Below are 23,884 nucleotides of genomic sequence, written 5' to 3'. Positions count from 1 at the left end.
TCTCTTAGAATCTGAATTGCTTTTATAGTAGATTTTGGTTTCGATTAATCTTATAAACGAACCTTCGTTCTTTTCGAAGCAACGTGACATTAACAATTTGGCAAAGAAAAACTAACATGCAAACAAATTAGAGAATAATCTAAAATTCCCACAAGAAGCCACGTGGATGAAGGCGGCGGATTAACGTCGCGAGAGAAACAGACCCGTTGCTTTCTAGGAATCACGGACCACACACGTGTTATGTCCTCACAGGACTACTTCCTTGCCTTTGTTTCACGGACCAAACACATGTCAACAAAGACACACCTCACGACTCTTATCCGTTCGTTCGTTACCACTTAGGGAATCAGATTAGTAATAGAAGAAACAAGAGACATGTTTTCACGTCTCCATTCCATAGTGTTTGCAAACGCCAACTTTAATGTACGGACCACTATTTTTTCTTCTATTCGAGTAGCCTCTAATTTCATTTCAACCACACATGAGTGATATTAAATATTGCTACCGACCTAATTCGTAGATTGAGAATATTAAGAAAAGAAACTGTTACTTCATTTACAAGGTTATGTCCTGGTGAGTCGGATCTGGAAAATAAAAAAGTAACGCGTAACTTGCTCGTAAGATTCTAGGGTAGCTTCTGAATAACCAAATCAGCTAGTAACGTTCCCCACATCCTGCAGATTCCACCATTTATTTTTTTTGAAAGAATGTTAAATTTATTCAAATCAAAGAAACATTTCTACAACAAGTGTGACTTTGTTTTTGAGATTGTGTAAGTAGAAAAGAATCAACTTAACTCTCCACTAGCTTTTCGTATCGAACCAGACCATTAGAGCTCTGGAAAAGCTTCTTCTTCCTCCCATTCGCAGAGAAGAGATGCGGTTTCTCACTCCTTTATCAATGAATTTAAGCAAAGCTTCCGATGATTGATGCGTCTCACCATGTTTTCTGCCATTCCTTTCCCGCCATATGGAGTGGATAGAACACTGAAATGCGTATCTAAGCAGAAACATGTGAGTGGAATTTCGTCCTGTCTCTGCCAATAAGTTTAGAATGCAGCTCCAACTCTCTGTATAGCGCGGTCCCAACAGCTTCATAGTTAATCTCTTCCAGATTTTCTGAGAATAAACGCAGCTGAAAAAAAGATGTTCTCTAGTTTCCAGATGGCCCGAGCATAATATGCAGTGAGCATCCGTTTGGGGGCTGATTCCACAATTATTGTCCGAATAAAAACCTTATGAGGAATAAGAATCAGATCCATGTACAGGTAATGAAATGAAATGCAGGTAGGTAGGTGCCTCGTGCCAAGGCTGGCTCTAAGCTAAAGCTTATGAAATGTGGTTGGTAATATCGAGGATTAGTGCAGTGTATTGGGACGTAATTGCATCACTGCTCTTAAGCCAAGGTATCTATAATACAACCGTTTTATAGTATCAATCGCAGTCAAAATATAATGGTAACAATGGAAAACAACATCCAACATTCTTAAATAATAATAATAATCAAAAGGAGTAAGGATGATCATCAGATAATAAGAAAAAAAGTCTCGCTACAATCTGTTCTAAGAGAAAAAATAATAATAATCACAAGTTTGACAACAACAACAGTGTTACATGATCTAATTAAATTTCACAAAAGCTTTTTTCTTGTCATCTCACCTTTGCACACACACAAACCTCTTTTGACTGAAGACAGTCAGTCACAAGGGAAGAAAAACTTACATTTTAATGGGTCAAGCTTGAACATTGCACAGATAACAAGGTTCTTCCCCCACTAATCAGCTGTTTTTGCTGCTAGCCAGAGTAAAGTAACTCACTCGTTTCAGGAGATTTTTAAGCAGAGATAGGCTCGTATGGGTATGAAAGCCAAGGGTGCTTGAGAGCCTCTGATGCAGAAGGACGCTTCTTTGGGTTTATCTCAAGAAGATGAGCCACAAAGTCTGTGAATCCTTGGTCTCCCATTGGCAGCCTATGTCTCAGTGATGTTCTTTTAGGTATCAGGTACTCCAATCTATTGCTTTCCTGCAAACCAAATAAAAAAAAGTATTAAATTTCTTTTTTAGAAAAAAATGTTCTTATTAGCAGGCAGCATATATTATATCATTCAACATGAAGGAGCTGCAAAGAGTTTATGGAGTTCTTCTTACCTGATTCCGCTCATAGAGCATTCTGTTTTTAGTAAAGTACTTGTGGGAATCACGTCCCTTGGTAAGCATTTCATGATCGATACTTCCTACGATTCCCATAACCCTTGCAAGCAAACTTGCTGGAGAATCATTCTGGAAAAGAACCTTCAAACACAACAAACCCCCACAAAATCAAACAACCAACTCCAAGACATAGTAATAACGTTTTTATCTCTAGCAAACGTTAGTATACATGATAGGATTTGATGCATTAGCAAGCACTATGGAAACACAGTACTTACATTGCCTGTACATAGTTCAGCTAAAATGCATCCAAGAGACCACACGTCTATCTTTTTATCATAAGGAAGTCCTAAAATGACTTCTGGTGCTCTATACGACCTCGACTGGACATAGGAGCATAGGTGATCCGTCTCGAAACAGCTACTACCAAGGTCGATGACTTTTATTTCACACCTGCTGTAGCTTTTCACCAATATGTTCTCAGGCTTCAAATCACAGTGTATGAGCCCAAGGCCATGTAGAAACTGAAGTGCTTCAAGGCATTGGATAGTGATTGACTGTACAAAAAAAAGTCCACAAGGGATCAGGAATCTGCTAGATATGAAACTATGGCTAAATGGTAATATGATGAAACGGACTAACCTGCAATCTTGGCATTGTAAAATAAACTTCACCGCCTGATTCTCTGTTAAATTTGTGGAATTCGTATAGATTGGCCTTAAGAAGTTCACATACAATTAGCAAATGCTCCTGCAAAATACAGCCCAATAAACCGTTATTTTCAAACCAACCCCTCAGACAGCTAACCCAGAGATGAGTGTGCAGCTTGTATAGATCATAACAGGAACAATAAAGCAAAACATTTATGAAATGAATTACATAAACTAGACGCATATTTCTTGAGCCATGATCACTTACCCGGTAGTAAAAGTAATCATACAAACGGAGAAGATGATATTTGTCAGCAGGATCATGCTTATTGACATACTTCAAAAGTTTTATCTCGTCAAGACTCTGGTCAAAGAAGTCTTTGTTGTTCTTTATGATTTTTATACAGACGTCCATTCCTGTCTGCAAGTCATGCGCTTGTATGGCTTTACTGAAGGCTGCTGATCCAAGGTACTCAGTCACATGGTAACGCCCAGCAATGACCGAATTTAAAACCACGTGGAAGTTCTTCTCCTCTTCGAAACCAGTCCTGATTAAACAAAAATTATCAAACAAAGAATAAGAAAGCAGCACTCAGCTATATATAAGATTCACATTTCTACTGAACATGATGTTCCTGGTTTGAACAGAACAACCAGAGACGTAGAAATACATGCGCTCTTATACAGGACAAGAAAGAAAGTTCAAAGCATAGCTTACCTGTTTTTTCTATGCACGATTTTGAGGTTAAAGGTTTCGAACTCCTCCTCTTGTGCCTTAATTTGTCTAACTTGCTCTTGGACAGCCACTGCCTCTTCATCATCAATTGCTGTCACATTGTCGTCCTCTCCTTCACTGCTATCATTTCTATCATCTTCTTTATCAGCATGCTTTCTTTCTTCGCAAGCATAATTTGACAGAGAAGAGGGAGATGAGTTTACAGATTTTAGGTCTTCTTCTTTCACCGAACTTGACGAATCACTACTTTTCCGTCTCCAAGTTGCAACCATATCATCATTAGAACGTTCAGCGTTCTTATCTCTGGTTGCCGTTTTGTTATTATTGCCTGACCATAATGATTTACTAGACTCTGCGTGCATCAACTGCCCATCCTTTCTGCCAAACGAAAAACCTCCATCAGTTTGCGTCTTCTTCACATGAAAACTCTCTCCTGAATCATTATCTACAATGTAATGTGGACCATCATTCTTGCTTCCTTTCTGTTTATTCTTGCTTTCCCCATCAATATGTTTCTTCTCTGACTCAGAGTAAAGCTGTTTAAACCTGGATACTACAGCATCATGATCACGGGAGTACTCAAAATCTCCCTCACTGCTCCCTCCAGCCAAACTTTCACGCACTTCACTGCCAAAATCAGCTGCATCGCTGTTAATACCAACACCAATTGACCTGACCGAATCATGCTGGTCATCTTCGAGGCAAACATCATCAAGATGAGATTTTCTATGAACTTTCTTATCACCACCACCCATCATGAGAAGTTCGTTTGTCTGAGCTACAAACCCCTGCCAAACAGGCTCGTTACGCATCGAACTGAGCACTTCTTCATCCATCAGTTGCCCATCATACTGGGAAATCAAATCATTTTTCTTGCTATCTGGATAGATCTCTGAGACGGTAAGTCTTCTGTCATTCTCTGAAGAAATAGGTTCAGTATCTTTTGCTTGAGTGTACTGTTCACCGGATAGATAAGAAGCCTCCTCTGTATAAGACTGATCTTCCTCGTCTTTGGTTGCATCTGTTCCATGGTGATCAGGGCTTCCCCGGGTCGTTCCTTTCTCGTGATCACTTGGATAATCAATTTCATGGGCAAGAAACCATGTTTCATCCTCGATAGGTTGTCTGACATAACCAATGTCGTCGTCATCCTCATACTCGTCAGAGTCCCAGTACTCATTACGGTAATCAACAGATTCACTCAAACCATCACCGATGGTAGCAAAGCCAGAAACAAGATCTGATGCATCCTCTGCTATTCCCTGACTTACTGAAAGCCAGTTTCCCCCAGCAGATTTTTTTCCACCTATATGAAGCCATTGAGAGATTAAAAACTTATAAAATTCAAAACAAAGAGGAGAGTATAATTATGAACAAGAGACCACATGCACTGTCACTTAAACTAACCATCATACAGTAGTCAGATGTTTATATTGTCATGTAATCTAACCTGATGAGCTGATTTCTTGTCCAATAGGAACATCAAGGTATGAACCTATGAGAAGGGCATCCTCATCATCATTGATTAGCCTTGAACCTGAACCATCACGCTCAAATTTTTCTTCACAGTAAAGACTCAGAGGATTGTCTTCAGACTTGAGCTTAACAGGAGGCAACCTAGGGAACTCTTCCTTCCTTGCGTCATAGACAAGCGGGAAACCTAAGCTGCTTATGCTCTTGTCATCAAAAGTAGATTGAGTTTTACCAAAGAATAAAGCTCTTGCCACCTCACTCTCCTGCTCCTTGATTGCCGCCCTCACGTCACTAACCTCTGTCTTTTTCTTCCCCTCTCTTTTGTCCGAGCTGGTAGCAGCGAGATTGTAACTGGTCGAAGCCTCCCCTCTCGAAGATTGAAAAAGAGTCTCCACAGAACACTCTTTCCAGCTCTCCGAGGTTGTTGAAGTATCCACCACATCTTCAGTTCTTAAGAGAACGCTGCCGCCCATATAGCTTTCATGCTTTCCAAAATTTTCAATTACCCTATCAGCAGTCTCATTTGTTTTGGATCCGGAGTTGCCTTTACTAGTACTCCCAGACCAGGAACCAGTCTTCTTATTACCAAAGAAAACAATATCTTCCCCAGTCTCCACAACCTTCTTATCAATACCAACCACATCACCACGCCGTGACTGTTCCAATGCACACAAATCCACCAAACTGCTGCTACCACTAACATCATCAACGTTTCGACAAGAGTCCAAGGTACCGTTACCTGAACGCGCAGCAGCAGCAGCATCACCTGAGTTTTCAGAGAAGGTGAAACTCATCTCCCTAGATATAACCTTCTTGCTAGCTTTCTCACCACCGTTCTCCCATTTGTTGGTTACAGACCCATTGGTTACCCCAGTCCCAAAGTCTATCTCTTTCACAATCAGCTCCTTGGAGACTTCGCTATCTCTTGGCTCCAAACCTTTACTTGAATCTTTCTTCTCCTCAGCGACGATGAGCTTCTGAAGGAACCCGTTTAAGTCGGAACGGTTGTTGAGCTCGTTGCGGAGAGCTTCCTCTGCTTTGGAGAAACGGTTCTTCTTGAGAAAGTCTAGAATCCCATCTACAGAGCTTTGGTCCGTCATTGTTGTTGACCCACCAATCCTATAACCAAACATTTAATAAAGATCGAAACTTTATTACATACAAAACCAATTTTAAGAATCAAAATCCGATATTTTCAGACACATTTTTTTAAGAAATGATTAGCTGCGAGAAACAGAGGACTCACGTTTGCTCATACGGAATGATTGCGAGGAGGTCCCAATAACCCTAAGAATACAGAGCTCCAATCGAAGAGTCTGGAGATCCGAGGAAGAAGAAGAGGAAAGGCGTGGAAGAGGGAGGTGGATCCTACAACGAAGAGATGAAACAGAGAAGGGAGAATGCGGTTACAGAGATCGAAGAAGAGCGAAGACACGTTTGAGGTTTCAATGGATGTAATGATTCTTTTGGGGACATTTACTGGAGAAATTAAAGTTCCTAAATTTAAATTAGGGTTCTTTTCTTTCTTTCCTTTTTTTCCCAGTCCCTTATTCTATTTGCGCCACTCTCTTGACACATTTGCTAAAGTACGCACCCACATATTGCAAAACTATGAGATTCGAAATCCTTTTTCGGATTTGTTGATTTGTTGATTTATATTTTTTCTTACACAAACAGGTTAAATAGTTAGTTAGACAACTAGAAGTTAAAACTTGACAGCTGAATAAAATATGTTCGAATTTGAAAATAATTGCTTCAAGCCAAAACTGAACAAGTCTTTAAGAAATAGCTTTGTAGTTTTGCTTTGTTGATTTCTTTTCCTTGAATCATGACCAAAAGAAAAGAAAAACAACATATAGTAGTTTTTTCTTTTAACGGTAAAGAGCATCTCCAACCCCACTAACTGCAAAATTTACTGTAAAATGGAATGGAGAATGCAGTTATGAACAAACAAAAAAGGTATTCTTCATTCCAATTTACTGTAATGCCTTTTTTGTTTGTTCATGACTGCATTCTCCATTCCATTTTACATTAAATTTTGCAGTGGGGTTGGAGATGCTCTTAAACCGAATCAGGAATCATTGTTCAATATATATCATTCTTTCTTCCTCGCTACTCAGATTAGTAAATAAATATAAGTATAAGACCATCTCTAATGTATTTTGCTATTTTTAACTCTAAAATAGAGGAACTCTATAATAGAGGTGTGATATGCTCCAATGTATTGTTTTAAAATAACAATTTCTATTTTATAGAGTAAAAAATAGAGAAATACTATTTCTTCCTCTATAAATAGAGGAAAAAATAGAGATTTCTATTATAGAGGAAAAAATAGAGGTGAGTTGGAGTAATTTCACCTCTAAATGCTATTATAGAGGTGAAAATAGCAATGAGTTGGAGATGCTCTAAACATAAATGCAGTAACTTTATTTGAATTTGAAAATAATTGCTTCGAGCCATCTTCAAGAAATAGTATTTGTAGTTTTCCTCTGTTAATCTTTTTTTCCTTAAATCATGACCAAAATAAAAAGAATGAGACATACGGTAAATGTTTTCACTCTTTTTCTTTGTTTGAACTAGAGATGGCTAATCGAGGTTTCAATCGAATTTTGGTTTGGGTTCATTCAGATTTTGAGTTTTTGAATTAATGAATTTCAGATTCGGATTAAACGTGGTTTGGGTTTACTCAAGTTCGGTTCGAGTTTAATCATGTTCAGTTTGAATTTAGTTACATGTTCAAGATCCGGTTGAATCTGAAATGGTTTCGGTTTTATATATTAATCGGACTATCAGTTCTATTAAAATATTAATTTATACTTGATTAATGTCAAAATATTGACAATCTTTTCAATAAATTTTTGTTTTGAGAATCACTATAATAAATATAGTTAATTATCCATATAATAAATAATTATTTTAGGTACTCAATAAAATTTTAATGTGTTTCAGATACATATTAAGGTTTGAGATTGGAATTGGTACAAATGGTATAGCTCTCTATGAACTACTCTAATGATTCTCCAAACGCCAATCTATATATATAAAGAAGGGTTGGTTCCCTCCTACTGACACATCAGCATCCAGGTCACTAATTCATTTACTAAGAGAGCAACACGTGTCTTCTTCATTATAAATCATCCGATTTGTTACGTTTGTTTTGGGTTTTCACCGTTATTTTGTGGGCTTTGCATAACTTCATCTGGGCATAAACAAATTAAACCTTGTCCACCTTAAATATTTCAACGTGGAGCCGCCGTTCAAATTTAGGGTTCATCTTCTCCTGCAAATTCCTATTACGATCAACCAAAAATAGATGTTCTGAAAGGTTATAAGAGACGTGTATTCATGAGTAATCTTTGCGTCCTTTCCGGTTTTATGTCGTTTCGTTTGCGGTTCTTCTCCCCTCCTCGAAGGCGTTACAAGTTGCATTGATTTGACGCTATTCAATGATTCTTATCTTTCTTACAGGCAGTGGATCTCAACTATAAAAATAGGTATGGCTTCATCCTGTGAACATTATCCCTACAAATCCTAATAACTCTTGAAACTGTTTTACAGCAGAATGATTTTGGTTACGTTCGTTGATTTGGTTTTTGTTGTTGATGTAAGATGATTTGGGTATTGTTTATTGATATAGTTTAGATGATTTTGGCTTCGTTTTCTCTATTCTTTTTGTTGATGGATGATGATTTTGGTTCCGTATGCTAATTTAGAAAGCTTTAGATGATTTTGCTTTCGTTTGTTGTTTCTGTTTTTGTTTGTTAATGTAAGATTATTTTGTTTCTGTTTATTTATTTAGGAAGCTTGAATTTTGATACCGTGCGGAGTTAAGTGTTGCTGATGAAGCTGTTTTTATACTCTGTCTTATAGGCTGGAGGTGTTGCGAACCCAGATGATATTCAGCTCCCCTGTTTATTACCGACATTGTTAGCAAGACATACACATTCCAGCTCAGCCTGACCAGTTTCAGTTATACTGCGAAGCAATCAAACTTTCACAATCTCACGCATCTTCGACGAGCGTCAGCGTCTTCGACTCTCTGACTTTGTTGTCGATGTAATTTTGTAACTACATTGGATACGGCTCTTCTGTATGTTAAAGTAACATTGTGCGTCTTGGTTTTATCAGAGCGGCAACGGTGGTCCAGTGGTCCAGGAGATGATTTGAACGGTGGAAGCTTTGAGTTTAGTCTAAAAATGTATGTCTTTATTACATTTTGGAGCATTGCCATTTATTCCATTTGCAGGCAATGTTGATGCTATTTAGAAAAATACATGTTTTACTTCCTACTAACCATTTTGAAACTTCATGGAGAACATATTTCAGGCTTACCCTATTGCCAATATAATTGTGCTTCTGTGATACGTTCTGCTTATAACCGATCGTGTCGAGTTTGAAAAAAATAGTTAAAAGGGTGGTCTTTCCCAACATAGCTTGAGTTTACCAAAGTGGAAAAACCAAGTTCCAACGCTTTTTAATCCCTGAATCATCTTCTAATTCATATATTGTTTCTGTTCAAGTTTATGAAAATATGTTCAAGTTTATTAAAATGTCAAAATATATAAGTAAGCACTGCTTTATTTAAGAAGATTCTCCTAGAGAAGGTCAATGGCAAGCTTCAAGTTATGTACATGCTCCAGCAATCTGACAGATCTTGATTAAAACAAACTCACTAAATTGTAAATGGGATTAGTGAAAGTGTTATATTCAGTTTCCATTGTTCCTCTTATACAAACTTTTTGTTTTACATGTTAAATAAAGCTGAGATCTCACAGTTTGTGAATTTGATAGAAGAACACAAAAATGCTTGACTCAATCAGAAACAGAAAAGGAACAGAGAACCTAGAACCTAGATGACTAGAGAGAACATTCCTAAGTGCTATATACATGAACATTCCTAAGTGCCCAGCGAGTTTGTTGGTTTATCATAATATTTTTCAAGTACGTGCCAAGTTTTAAACAAACATTTATATTTTAAAATAGCAACTCTCAGTATTATATTGTCATGATGGGTATCTAACTTTAAAAAAATTTCTATGTTACCATGAATTAGTTATTTCTTTCCGTATTGTCTAGACCAATATTTTAAAAAATGTGCATACAAAAAGCCCTATTGAAGAAAAAAATCCAGTTCTAGAAAAAACAATCTACTTATTAAATAGTTTTTTTATATAACTTAAAAGTAATTAAATATTTATGTAGTAAGATATAAAGTTGAATAAAAATGATAGTTAAAGTTTACTTTTTGCATAATTTAAAACAATGGATTTCACAGAAAATGTGTAAAACTTATTCAGAAACAAATTAATATTAGAGAGAAAAAAATTATGTGTTGAATCTCAAATGTAATTCTGAATAATTTATTATATTTATTATTATAGAGGCAAAACGAGGAATGAAAAATGTAAAATAATTACATGATTAAAAATAACAAAATTCTTAATAGTTAGATAAACCTATAAATTCAAATAATAATAACAAAAACAAATGGTGAATATATATTAAAATCACTTTCAATTGAGAATAAACTAAATACTTTTTTATTCTTCATTTTTAGTTATGTTATACTTCCTCCAATAAATTATTTGATATGAAAGTGGTATATGTAACTAAAGTAAAAATTTGCTAGAAAAGTATACTATTTCATTAATTTATAAAATACTATTTTTCAAACAATATTTTAAAATATCATGAGAAGAATTCCTAACAGATAATTTTGTTACTAAACAGAGTTCAACAAAAGATATAATAAGGTACAAAACATTACCAGTAAAACTATTTATTATCATGAAAGAACATGATTTTAAATGATATTATATTTTATTTTATATTTTAATTATTTTCTATTATATTTTAAATGATTTAGTTTGGAGATAGACTAATTTATTATCATGAAAGAAATATTTTGTGTAGAAGTGTTTTAAAACTTAAATATTCTTGAAATAAATTTGGTATTATTTGTTTAAAATTTATATTTTTATTATGTCAGATTGAAATATAAATAATACTAATATATATTATTACCTTTTCAAAATTATGTTTTACTAATTTTGTATTCTTTAAAAAATAGAGAATAATGAAGGTTACTGTCATTTTAATTCAAACAAAAAAATATCTATTAAAAACAACAATATAATATCAAAATTCTTTTTATTATTTGTTTGTTTATAATAACATTTCAATTTATAATATTTTAAATGTTTTATAAAATTAATATAAATTCATATAAAACAGTTTTAATTATAACTTCCCGCTAAATTCATATAAAATAGTTTTAATTATAACTTTCCGCCCATAGGGCGGGCCGACTCTAGTAATATATATAAGAAACTTCCTTTGTCTACTAAAAGGAAGATGTTAAATGTTATTTGTATTCTGTATGTTTGTTTAGTCCATCTTTCTGCAAATGAAGTTTTGTTTTTGTTCTCCGTTCTCCGTTCATTGTTATTACTTGGACGACATCTACCAGATCGAAGCAAAATGCTATGTTCTGTTTTTATTGGTTTTCCCTCATACAAGGTTTGGTCTATAGAATTTATGTACAGAATAAGTAAAATGTGGAGCAAAGGGGTGATAGTGGGACTGCAAGGGATGCTACACTGTATTATGCTGAGAGGAGTAACACACCGAGGGAGATGTTTCAGTGTAGCATTGGGATGCGGTGGACCAAGAGGAAAATGGAGATGGGTGCTGCTTGGATCTTAAAAGATTCCGGAGGACTGGTGGTGCTTCATAGCCGACGCTCTTTTACAGGAATAAGATCTAAAGATGAAGCTTGCTATCTCTGTCAGTACCGGCTATACACATCTGCTAGGAGTGCTTTTGCACCAGGTCCTTCAATTTTTCAGTAATTTTCTTTAAGGAGCTAGGGTCTTATTTTGTCAAAGACATACATAGTTAGGATCCTTATTTTAAAATTATAAAAACTAGATCTTTTCGCCGCGCTACGCGCGGCTTATGCTTTTTAAATTATCTTTTATTAGTTTATATATACCGTTAGATCTAGTATATATATTTGGTGAAGTAGAAATAAAATAATTATAATCAAAATTTAAAATACTTTTAATATGTGTGAAAAATCCAAATATATATTTGAGAAATTTATAATCACTATAAGTTAGAAAAAAGTCAAAAACTTCACCATGCAGTTCCGAGTTGAGCTAACATAAAATATAACAAATTTCAATAAGATAATTTTTTTGAAAAAACTTATGTAAATATATGTTCGTAATATAAATATAAATTAAAAATTAATGTATAAAAATATTATATAAATATAATCATTATATTTTATATTTTGTTTTCTATTCACAGTAAAGTATATATTTAGTTTTTCTTAATATTTTTAAATGTTCGATGTTATTTTTCATTTTACACTTAAAATGCATTTGCATTTATTGTATACCCCATATAATCGAATAGGAACGATATAGAATACCGTGAAATCATATGTTCTTCATATTTTTACATAAAACATACATCAAAATATATAAATCTCAAAAGGACATATTTGTAAATTAAATAAATATGAAAACCCTAAAATTATTAAGTTATAGAAATTTTACTGTTTTGGAATTGGAAGGAGTATAAATTAAACCTTAAGTTTTAAAATAAATTAATTTTTTTGTTTATATTATATCTTTTTGTCATCATTATATCATTATATCTTTTTGTTTATATTATATAATTTATTTGTTTTGATATAATATTTGGAAAATTAGAGTGAAATATTTTGAAAGATAATTTTTTTGTTTGGAATATCAATAATTTATATGTAAACATAGTCACAGTTTCTATTAATCTTTTAATAATCATGTTTAAACTCTTTTAAGAGTTCACATACTATATATTTATTAAGTTTTTATTTTTAATTGTTTTATGTATATAATATATTTTTATACATCATCTGATTTAATTTTAAGTTATTATTTAAAGAATAGGTTAATAACCTTACTTTCATATACATATATATATATATATATATTTTCATAAATGTGTAAGTATTTTGAATATTGAAATCTGCAAATTTTATGACCAATAAATATGTTTCAATAATCTTTAGATTTTGAAGCTATAAATTATTTTCAATAGATGCCAAAAAAAAGAATTATTTTCAATAAACTTAATAAAGACAATACTTTTAGAACAACAAACAATACATGTCACCATTTCCAGAAAACATTGGAACCACACTTAGTACGTTGGAACTCTTTCTTTTGAAAAGTTGAAATCTCGTATACCAATTGTTAAAGATTAGATATGCAACTATAACACACCTTTGGTTATAAAAAAAAACACACACACACACACACCTTTGGTTATTTTTTTGAAAGTTTTCCATTGATTTTACTATTGTTTTCCTCCAGCGAGGAGCTTCTTCAAATAAGCTGGCCAAGTTGTTAATGTTACAATGGCTATAGGACGCCATGGCAGTTTCTGTGAATTTGCCTATGTTGAGTTTGCTTCGATTGAAGAGTATTGCCAACAGAGTAACAGAGTATCAGACTCATCAAACCAAGCTTGGTCGGGGCTCCGGACAGACGGGTGTGGCTTAAGATTCCATCAGGAGATTATAGCACTAAATCTGGGTATCTTTCTGCGCTGGAATGCAAAGATCAAGAGTCCCTAACTTCTCAGAATCATCAAACCAACTGGTATAAGGACGTCTGGAACATCAAAGCAGCACCAAAAGTTAAATTGTTTGTCTGGAAAGCACTTCACAACGCTTTTACCTGTAGGGTGGAAGTCACCAGCGTCGCCATATTGTCATCGATCCTTGTGTCCTGCTGATGATCAGCCTTCTTTCCTCTTTATCAGTTTCGCTATGTTGGCTCCATGAGACCAAGCGATCTTGGTTCATGTCTTGTTCAAGGCACTGTGAAACATGATGCTCTACATAACTAAATATAACTCAAGTTTTCTTCTCCTTCCTGAATACCCTGCATAACCCAATACCCACAGCCATCAGAAACAAACAATAATAATAGACAGAACAATTTTCCATATACAATGCAATCAAAAATCAAATCATGTAATCGATACAAATCAAAAATAATATTGTATACTCCCACCTTTCCGGTGGATTTAATATTATGTATTGAAAATTGATTAAAGCAACAAAATAGGAACAAATACGGAACTACTAATAAGATTTTAGTTGACATCTTTTAAAATAATTTGCATAACTGTCTGAATATAGAAAACTAATCATCACAAACTATATAAAACTTCCATTACAAACGCTTGACATTTTCATTTAACAATGTGACACTATTGATTCATACATATGGTCTTTAACATACCTTCTGAACATTATTTCTAAAAACATATTAGATCAATCTCGTCTCTCTCAAGTAGTAACACTTTTTGTAAAAGCAAAAGAGAGGAGACATGAACATACCTTAATCCATATCTGAAACCACTGCTCCAAACATGCTTGTAGGATTTAAGTCTCCCAATGACATCATATCTTATGCCCTGAAAATGGATTAAGTGGGTTCAATCTGAAAGCTTGATAGTAGTCCTACAGGTTTAAAAAGAAAGATTAAGACAAAGCACTATAAACAAATATTAGAATACTAAATCTAACTAATTCAGATTTAATACTTTTCTAGTATCTGAAGCTGGTTTGTACTCTGAAAGTCAGTAGAACTAAACTAAACAAAGTTGGAATCAACTATTTTTAATCACTTTATGAAAGTGAATATTCAGTTTACTAAGAAACTCAGATCCAACTATGATCATCTATGTAAGTACCTAAAAGAGAACCCAAAGGAATGTTCTCAAAGCGTTGATTGCTTTTGAATATTTAAAAGACCTTCATTAAATTTTATTTGGCAAAAAGGAGAAAACTTTACAACATACTTTTGCTGGAAAGCTAAAAAAAAACATGAAAAACTGGTTGAGACAAAAAAGATAAAATAAAAAAACTACACAAAGTAGTAAAGACATAGGCTCACAGCTTGGATTCACGAATGACTGTTGAAAATACATCCCAAAAACACAAACAGGTCAATGTATTCAAAAGAAGACAGTGAGGTTGAAAGAAGAAGCATGCAGCTTCCAGTTCTCTGCTCTTGGCTTCTTCAAGAGAGTTCATGAGAAGCGTTTTATTTAATGGAAGGGACTAACTTAGAGTTTGACCTGCGGTGGAAGTTGAGCACATAAGAACTCAGTTATGACACCATCAATGATTCTATCTTCTTGAGGACAAACCCTCTCTGTTTCGCTGAACCATGTGGAAAGCTCAACGTTAGGGTGGTGAACATGAAACCAAATTAAAAAATATAGCAAACATATCTGACCGAGAAACCCTTACCGCTGCAGGTAACTGGAGTTCGTGGAGCTAAAGAGTAGACCGATCCCGCTTCAAGGTTAGGCTGGTGCGTCGCAAGGCGGTTGACATTCACAGTCACCGGCATCATGGTCGACTGAATATAAAAAAAAACAGCATCAAACAGGATTAAATAGTATGACAAAATTCAAGGCAACAGAGAATTAACAGAGACGATGAATACACATGAACTTCAAATCTTTATAAACAATAAACAAATCATAAAATAATAAGAGTTACATAACCTGAGAGACGATTAAAAGCATGTCGATGCCCATGAGCTCTCCACCAGGTCGGACGTTTCAGGCCTCACAAAAGCGGAGTAAGCGAACTTGACGGTGGAAGAGGAGTGTCCAGCCTGCAGAGCGGAGAGGACCGATACGTTAGCCATTTTACTGATTAGTCTAGAACGAATGTGATGATGTTATGAAAAAGGATAGCTTACCTATTTATAGTCGAACTCTACCGTCTCTGAAACCTTAAAGGTCGCATTGAATCTAGATCGTGCCTGCTCGATTAATTGAGGACTTTAAGGTGATGAATCGGTTACAGGATTTGCCAGGGGAAGAAGATGGAAGGTCAGCGCGCAGACAAAGTCGCCACCAGGTCTGGAGTCGCGAAATCTATTACGCAGCGTTTCATCTACGTGACCTGATAAACCTAATATGGGCCAAACGAAATAAAGCCCAACTGATTTTGAGTGATGCATCCGACGTGGCAAAAAGACTCTCTCTCATTGGTCGATTTAATTAAATGACGTGGACAGCTTAGAATTTGAGGGTATTCCCCTTTTAGTATAGTATAGATATAACAGCAATTTTATGAGAATTTTTTTTGAGCACAAGGCCCATTATCTGAATAAGCCGGCCCTGATCTCTGCGTGGCATGGGCAATCGAAAGTATGGTATCCCACAAATGTCGAAAAGTGTACTTTGAATTTGAAGGGAGAATGTAAGCTTCAGCTATAAATCGACCGAAGGCCTGGCCTTCCTTCAAGTGCAAAGTATTAGAACTTCGACGGTTGCTTGGAGAGCTGGTAGAATGGAGGGTTGAGTCTGTTCCCTCATATACCATCCGTGAAGCCTGTTTAATTGCTAACAGTGCAGTGCAGTCAACACTACAAGAAAACAGGCTCATACTGAGGGCATAAATCGTCGGTATGTCGTCGGAATAAGCGAATTCCGACGCCATACCGAGGAAACATGTCCTCGGAAAAAATTCTTCGGAATTTTGTATTTCCTCGGAATTTCCTCGGAATTTTCTGACGGAATTTCGAGGAAACAAAATTCCGAGGAAACTGTGAGGACGAGGGTTCGTCGCACATTTCCTCAGAATTTTCCGAGGGACGTGGTCGTCGGAATATTCCGAGGGACCACCTTCCTCGGAATTTTCAAAAAAATAATTAAAAAAAAATTAAAATTATTTTTTTTTATGAAATTCGAAAATATAAAATATAAAATAAAAATTGAAATTGAAAATATATTAGATAATATTATTCAAAGTTGTACAACTAAAATATATTAAAAATTAGTTTTAATAAATAAAAATTTTAAAATTCAAAAAATAGTTTTTAATCACAAAAATATAAATATATAAAAAATAGTTTAATAAATACTAAAAATAGTTTTTAATCACGAAAATATAAATATAAAAAATAGTTTAATAATTACAAAAATTTTTTTTATCAAAAATATAAATATAAAAAGAAATAAATATAAATGCTATATTCCAAAAATAGTTTTTATCACAAAAATATAAATATAAAAAAATAGTTTAATAATTACTAAAAATAGTTTTTAATCACAAAAATATAAAATATATAAAAAAAATAAATAGTTTAATAATTACAAAAAATATTTTTAATCACAAAAATATATATATAAAAAGTATATATATAAATAGTTTTAAAATTACAAAAATAGTTTTTAATCACAAAATATAAATATATTTTAAAAATATATATAAATAGTTTTAAAATTCCAAAAATAGGTTTTTAATCACAAAAATATAAATATATATTTTTAAAAAATATATAAATAGTTTTAAAATTCCAAAATAGTTTAATATTTACAAAAAAACGTTTCATAAATATTAAAAATGTTTGATAAATATAGAAATGATTTTATATACAAAAACATTTCATTTATAATTCATAAAATAGATTTTATATACAAAAAACGTTTTCAAAATTATTTATAAACACCAAACTATTATAAAACTTAAAAAAAAATCTACACAATCAAATAATCACAATCCTCAATACAAAACCACAATCAAACTTCCATTATACAATCCTACCAATCACCCTAACAAAAATCTATCAAAAAACTTATAAAATCATCAAATCTAACCTAACAAATAGATTGGGAAGGTTCTTACATGATTTGGGAATCAAATAGAGGAGGAATAGGTCGGATTGGCCGGAAATCGTCGAGAGAGAAAGGGAGGTCGGCGGAGATGGCAAGGAAGAAGAAGAGAAAAATGAGGAAGAAGAAGAGATCTGTGTTTATATATAATTCCGAAGTTTCTGACGGAAACTATCCGTCGGAATTTCCTCAGTTTCAAAAATTTAATTTTCGCAAAATATTTCGCGAAAATTATGGCGGTTAAATGAAAAAATTCCGAGGAAAATTCAAATCCCTCAGAATTTTCTCGGTATATTCCGAGGAAATTCCGAGGGATATATGTTTAGGGTTTCAAAACCTCAATTTGTTTTGCCCAATATCATTTCTTATACTAATGTAATGATAAAATTGAATATTCTTTGTATAGATGATCATAAACCATGAAATAACAAAATTCCAAAATGAATTGTAAGTATTCCTTTTACCATTCATTAAAGTGTATAAGTGTTTGATCTTATGTTGTGGGAAATTCGTTCATACAATCGGAAAGTGTTTATTATCGGGTAACACACCTATTTTTGGTTTAAGACACTTAATAGTCAGTTTAAGACACTTAATAAGGCTTATATATGTGTTATTCAAACCGCAAAACGTTTTTTTCGGTTACAAAACCTTGTTCCTCGGAAAAGCCTCAGAATATTCCGAGGAAATTCCGAGGAAAATGTGTTTTTCCTTGGAATTTCCTCAGAATATTCCGAGGAAATTCCGAGGAAGCTAAACCCTATAGTAAAATCCTTAAATCACTCGGAATTTCCTTGGTAAATTCCGAGGAAATTCCGAGGAACCTAAACCCTAAAAGTTAAATCCCTAAATCCCTCGGAATTTCGTCGGTTTTTTTCGAAGAAAACTCTTTCCTCGGGATTTCCTCGGAAAATACCGACGGAAAGTGAATTCCTCGGAATTTCCTAGGTATTTTCCGAGGAAATCCCGAGGAAACGTAAAATTTATGTTTCCTTGGAATTTCTTCGGAAATTCCTCGGAATATTCCGAGGAATTCATTTTCCGTCAGTATGTCCGTCAGTATTTCCATGTTTTCTTGTAGTGCAATGGAAATAGGTTTCAGTCCTATGTAGCTAGGGGCCTGCCTAGATGATTATCAAATATTTTTTGACTTGGTCTAGTCATGTAGTTGTAGCTGGCCTGATAGTATGATTTTTTGGTGGATACATGTTGTATCTTTGTTGTAATACTTTTTTTTTCTTTGTTGTAATACTTGGTTTGTTGTTGTTAGTGAAATATTCAGATGGCAAACAAAAAAAAATGTAATTACAGAATAAGTAGAAGTTGAATTATGGCTAATCACCAGTGAGAGCTTGAATCAATTAAAATACACAAATGAATAACATCATTTAGTTTCTCTGTTTACTGGTTTTGTTATGGTTTTGTTTTGTAACCTTAACTAATTTTCGATTTAGCTTTTCGGTTTCGTTTTGCTATCTAACCAATTTTTTGGTTTGGGCAATACATTAAAAGATACTATGAACTTACTTGCATTTCTGCATATTATCAGATAGGAAAGTATATGCATAGATCTTGGTCCACATGGACAACCACAACATAAACTCCAAGAAAAGCAAAAAGGCACAAAATCTGATTTTGATTTCAAAATATAAAAATCAAAGCATATTCTTTTTTGTTTACTTGCACACTTAGCTAGCTTTTCCAACTTTTATTTCTAACGAATAATCTTCTCCCCCTTCCTTCTCCTTCTACTCTGTCCCCTTCCACAGCATATTCATCACCTCAAGGTATCCTATATATACATTGTGATTATCACCATGTTTCATCAAACTACTTCACCACAATCATTTTAATCTTTTGATCCTTTGTTGTTGTTTCTGTAACAAAAGAAATGGCTTCTTCTTCATCTCCCACAACACTTCCACGATCGGATTCAATCGCTGACAAAATGCCTGATGCATTGAAACAAAGCCGGTACCATATGAAGAGATGTTTTGCCAGGTTTTCTCAAACTTTTAACATCACACTTTTAACCCTTTTTTTATTTGCTACATTTTGGATCACTTATATATGTTTGTGTGTGCTTAAATGTTGTAGCTTTGTTAGAGGAGGAAAGAAGCTAATGAAGCGTGAGAATCTAATGACTGAGATAGAAAAATGTATAGAAGATAGCCATGACCGCAAGAAGATTATGGAGGGACTGTTTGGTTACATTCTCACATGTACTCAGGTAATATATAATCTTCATTACCATTTGCATTTAAGACAAGGTTTAATCAGTCGCATGGTTTAATTTTCTCTGTTTTAACTACTCAGGAAGCAGCAGTGGTTCCACCCTTTGTTGCTTTAGCCGCAAGGCCAGATCCTGGTTTCTGGGAATACGTTAAGGTCAATGCTGGAGACCTAACAGTGGATGAAATCACAGCCACGGATTACTTGAGGCTCAAGGAATCTGTTTTTGACGAGTCATGGTTAGCAAAGATCTTCACACCAGAGAAATATTCATTACCTAAAGCTCAAGGAATCTTATCTCTTTTTTTTTCAAATGTTTTGTAGGGCTAAGGATGAAAATGCATTGGAGTTAGACTTTGGAGCGATTGATTTCACAACACCTAGGCTTAATCTTTCTTCTTCCATTGGAAATGGAGCTGATTACATCTCTAAGTTTATATCTTCTAAGCTTGGAGGCAACACTGATAAACTAGAACCTTTGTTGAACTACTTGCTTCGCCTTAACCATCATGGAGAGGTCATGACCTAATCATCTTCTTGTTTCCATTTTGATTTACTTTCTTCAAAAGTTAACTCATTCATGGTGATTTATGTTTTCAGAATCTCATGATCAATGAAGATATCAACACAGTTGCAAAGCTCCAGAAATCTCTGATGCTTGCTGTAAATGTAGTCTCCACTTACCCCAAACATACTCCTTATGAAACTTTTGCTCCAAGGTAAATAACACTGCTCAAGATTCTTTTATTTTACAAGAGGAACTTTAACAAGGATGTGGTTAATAAGGTCTCTTTTTTAGGTTGAAAGAAATGGGATTTGAGAAAGGTTGGGGAAACACATCACAGAGAGTGAAAGAAACAATGGTTATGCTCTCAGAAGTTCTAGAGGCACCAGACAGTGTGAAGCTTGATTTGCTCTTTAGTAGACTTCCCACAGTGTTCAACGTTGTGATATTCTCTGTCCATGGCTATTTTGGTCAGCAAGATGTCCTTGGATTACCAGATACCGGAGGCCAGGTACTTGCATATCAAGTAATCAATTTTAATAGCAAGAAGAACCTTATTGGTCTTACATTGGTGTGTGATGATCATATAGGTTGTTTACATTCTTGATCAAGTAAGAGCATTAGAAGAAGAGCTGCTGATTCGAATTAACCAACAAGGTCTCGGATTCAAGCCTCAGATTCTTGTGGTGACACGGTTAATACCAGAAGCAAGAGGCACAAAGTGTGATCAAGAACTAGAAGCCATTGAAGGGACCAAGCATTCTCATATTCTCAGGGTTCCTTTTGTTACAGATAAAGGAACCCTACGTCAATGGGTTTCCCGGTTCGATATCTACCCTTACCTGGAGAGGTTTACTCAGGTAAGAAGTTTTGTTCTTGTTTTCTCAACAGCAAAAGCAAACTAAACCTGTTAAATTTACTTTACAGGATGCAACTAGCAAGATTCTCCAACGCTTTGAGTGCAAGCCTGACCTCATCATAGGAAACTACACAGATGGGAACTTGGTTGCATCTCTAATGGCCACCAAACTCGGTGTCACTCAAGGAACCATTGCTCATGCGTTGGAGAAGACAAAGTATGAAGATTCAGATGCAAAGTGGAAAGAACTAGACCCTAAATACCATTTCTCTTGCCAATTCACAGCTGATTTAATAGCAATGAATGTCACTGACTTCATCATTACCAGCACATATCAAGAAATAGCAGGAAGGTTCGTTCATTTCCGAAACATCATTAACATCTCAAACATTAAGATTCATACTCACAAAACTATAACTTTCGCAGCAAGGAAAGGCCAGGACAGTATGAGAGTCACACTGCCTTCACAATGCCTGGTCTATGTAGAGTTGTCTCTGGCATTGATGTGTTTGATCCAAAGTTTAACATTGCTGCTCCTGGCGCAGATCAATCTGTATACTTCCCTTACACAGAGAAGCAAAAAAGATTGACCAAGTTTCATCCTTCTATACAAGAACTACTCTACAATGAGAAAGACAATCAAGAACACATGTAAGTAGTAGTCTCATTACAAATAATGAAACACTACACTATATGGTTTTTGAGTTTAGCCTAACTTGTTTGTGGAAACAGGGGATATCTTGCGGAAAGAGAGAAACCAATCATCTTCTCAATGGCGAGACTAGACACAGTGAAGAACATAACTGGTTTGGTTGAATGGTATGGCAAAGATAAGAGACTAAGAGAGATGGCTAACCTTGTAGTAGTTGCTGGATTCTTCGATATGTCGAAATCTAATGACAGAGAAGAGAAAGCTGAGATCAAGAAGATGCATGATCTCATTGAAAAGTATAAGCTAAAGGGGAAGTTTAGATGGATAGCTGCTCAAACTGATAGATACAGAAACAGTGAGCTTTACAGGTGCATTGCTGATACAAAAGGAGTCTTTGTTCAACCAGCTTTGTATGAAGCTTTTGGTTTAACGGTCATTGAAGCCATGAACTGTGGACTACCAACATTCGCCACTAATCAAGGTGGACCGGCTGAGATAATCGTTGATGGTGTCTCTGGTTTCCACATTGATCCCAACAATGGTGATGAATCTGTTGCTAGGATTGGAGACTTCTTCAGCAAGTGTAGTACAGATGGTTTGTATTGGGATAGTATCTCTAAGGCTGGTCTCAAACGTATCTACGAGTGGTAAGTACACTTTACTTAACTCTTAAAATATAAATGTCGTCACATTACATTTGCTTATTCTTAGGTGTTGTATCGTTTTTGTAGTTACACATGGAAGATCTATGCAGAGAAGTTATTGAAAATGGGAAGCATCTATGGGTTCTGGAGACAAGTGAATGAAGATCAGAAGAAAGCTAAGCAGAGATACATTGACATGCTATACAATCTCCAGTACAAACCATTGGTTGGTTTCTTTTTTTTTATTATTATTATCATCTCTGAAGATTTACTATTGGTGATATAAACTAAACTAACCTTTATCATCTGTGTGCTTTCTTGTAGACCAAGAAAGTAACTATCCCTGAAGATAAAACTTTGCCTCTGAGATTGGCTTCACTACGTAACCTCCTTCCCAAGAAACCAGCATCTCTTGGAGGTGGAAGTAAGCAGAAGGAAGTCACAGAAGCGAAAGCAAAGAGTAAAGATGGTCAAGAACAAAATGAGGTGAAAGAGGGGTTGCTTGCTGCTGAAGCATCAGAGAGGATGAAGAAAGTTTTAGAGACTTCTGAAGAGACACAGACACAGAGGCTAGAAAAGATGAAGATTGCATACAGACAACAACAGAACCAAGGAGCTTCGCCGGTTAAAAACTTGTTTTGGTCAGTATTGGTTTGTCTCTACATCTGTTACATTTTGAAGCAGAGGTTCTTTGGAACTTACTTGGTTCAGGATGATTAAAATTGAAACATAAACCTGTAAATTCGTAATAAATGTAATTACCATCGATGCTGGAGTAATAAAAAAAACTTTGTAATGTTTTGGCTTACCAGTCACCAGATTTGACAACTTTAAATAACACGTGTACGTATTCTCTGCATGTATTAATTATGAAAACTTGTTGAACATATATTTGAATTAATTTGTTAAGATAATAAATAAAGCAATGAATCGGTCCATATGATAATTAAATTTGAGATAGCTATATGGAGCAAACGAATGCAGAGACTGTATGTGAAGTTTCACTTTGTTCAAGGTCCCAAAATAAATGTGGTAAGGTGGGAACCTTTATATCAATGCTTTAAGACTATATTTAATTAATTGCTTCTTTTCTTTCAGATTAATGTAAATATTTAAGGAATATAGTGTGGTAAATTAAAGACCAAAGTGATATAAAAGAAAACTACTACTATGATGATAATTTTTATTCTTAAATAATTATCTCATCAATAACAAAGAATTGATGCATGACAAGTTCATTATACTGTGTTTGCTTCATCAATACATTATATTAAATTTACGTTAG

The 23,884-nt window shown here is 34.5% G+C and overlaps 2 protein-coding genes and 2 long non-coding RNA genes across 6 annotated transcripts; 2 read left to right on the top strand and 2 right to left on the bottom strand.

Annotated features, from left to right (window-relative positions):
* Positions 1-1,507: 1,507 nt before the first annotated feature.
* LOC108817640 (uncharacterized) lies at positions 1,508-6,609 on the bottom strand. The gene is made up of 8 exons (XM_018590380.2): positions 6,255-6,609; positions 4,986-6,127; positions 3,518-4,841; positions 3,068-3,347; positions 2,792-2,899; positions 2,428-2,706; positions 2,147-2,290; positions 1,508-2,021 (listed from the first exon to the last, which is right to left on the bottom strand). The coding sequence occupies exons 2-8, from the start codon at positions 6,106-6,108 to the stop codon at positions 1,833-1,835; spliced, it is 3,447 nt and encodes a 1,148-aa protein (XP_018445882.1). The 5' UTR covers positions 6,109-6,127; positions 6,255-6,609; the 3' UTR covers positions 1,508-1,832.
* Positions 6,610-8,104: 1,495 nt separating this feature from the next.
* LOC130498138 (uncharacterized) lies at positions 8,105-9,370 on the top strand. Its single transcript, XR_008937064.1, has 2 exons — positions 8,105-8,502; positions 8,879-9,370. It is a non-coding gene; the product is annotated as an uncharacterized LOC130498138 (long non-coding RNA).
* A 3,943-nt stretch (positions 9,371-13,313) lies between these two features.
* Positions 13,314-16,053, bottom strand: LOC108833090 (uncharacterized). 3 transcript variants are annotated; one of them, XR_008936521.1, is made up of 7 exons: positions 15,787-16,053; positions 15,587-15,699; positions 15,327-15,438; positions 15,152-15,236; positions 14,409-14,531; positions 13,741-13,947; positions 13,314-13,674 (listed from the first exon to the last, which is right to left on the bottom strand). It is a non-coding gene; the product is annotated as an uncharacterized LOC108833090 (long non-coding RNA). The 3 variants fall into 3 exon arrangements; XR_008936522.1 differs by having other exon boundaries at positions 13,314-13,637; XR_001946631.2 differs by lacking the exons at positions 13,314-13,674; positions 13,741-13,947; positions 14,409-14,531 and having other exon boundaries at positions 14,560-15,236; positions 15,787-16,015.
* A 3,498-nt stretch (positions 16,054-19,551) lies between these two features.
* LOC108814119 (sucrose synthase 6) lies at positions 19,552-23,446 on the top strand. Its single transcript, XM_018586614.2, has 12 exons — positions 19,552-19,708; positions 19,805-19,937; positions 20,024-20,178; positions 20,264-20,456; positions 20,540-20,658; positions 20,739-20,955; positions 21,035-21,304; positions 21,372-21,655; positions 21,730-21,954; positions 22,036-22,602; positions 22,687-22,825; positions 22,924-23,446. The coding sequence occupies exons 1-12, from the start codon at positions 19,599-19,601 to the stop codon at positions 23,317-23,319; spliced, it is 2,808 nt and encodes a 935-aa protein (XP_018442116.2). The 5' UTR covers positions 19,552-19,598; the 3' UTR covers positions 23,320-23,446.
* Positions 23,447-23,884: the final 438 nt, after the last annotated feature.

The sequence above is a fragment of the Raphanus sativus genome, chromosome 7, assembly GCF_000801105.2.
Source record: "Raphanus sativus cultivar WK10039 chromosome 7, ASM80110v3, whole genome shotgun sequence".
Classification (NCBI taxonomy): Eukaryota; Viridiplantae; Streptophyta; class Magnoliopsida; order Brassicales; family Brassicaceae; genus Raphanus; species Raphanus sativus.
The sequence above is the reverse complement of the archived record's forward strand: the minus strand, read 5'-3'. Positions and strand labels throughout refer to the sequence as shown.

Bases quoted from the DNA above. Each gene is read 5' to 3' on its own strand.
- LOC108817640 (XM_018590380.2), bottom strand. From the start codon at position 6,108: ATGACGGACCAAAGCTCTGTAGATGGGATTCTAGACTTTCTCAAGAAG. The intron at 2,707-2,791 runs GTTAGTCCGTTT...TTTTTTGTACAG, and splicing joins TTACAATGCCAAGATTGCAG to TCAATCACTATCCAATGCCT. The intron at 2,291-2,427 runs GTAAGTACTGTG...TTGTGTTTGAAG, and splicing joins CTGAACTATGTACAGGCAAT to GTTCTTTTCCAGAATGATTC.
- LOC108814119 (XM_018586614.2), top strand. From the start codon at position 19,599: ATGGCTTCTTCTTCATCTCCCACAACACTTCCACGATCGGATTCAATC. The intron at 19,938-20,023 runs GTAATATATAAT...TTAACTACTCAG, and splicing joins ACATTCTCACATGTACTCAG to GAAGCAGCAGTGGTTCCACC. The intron at 22,603-22,686 runs GTAAGTACACTT...TCGTTTTTGTAG, and splicing joins CTCAAACGTATCTACGAGTG to TTACACATGGAAGATCTATG.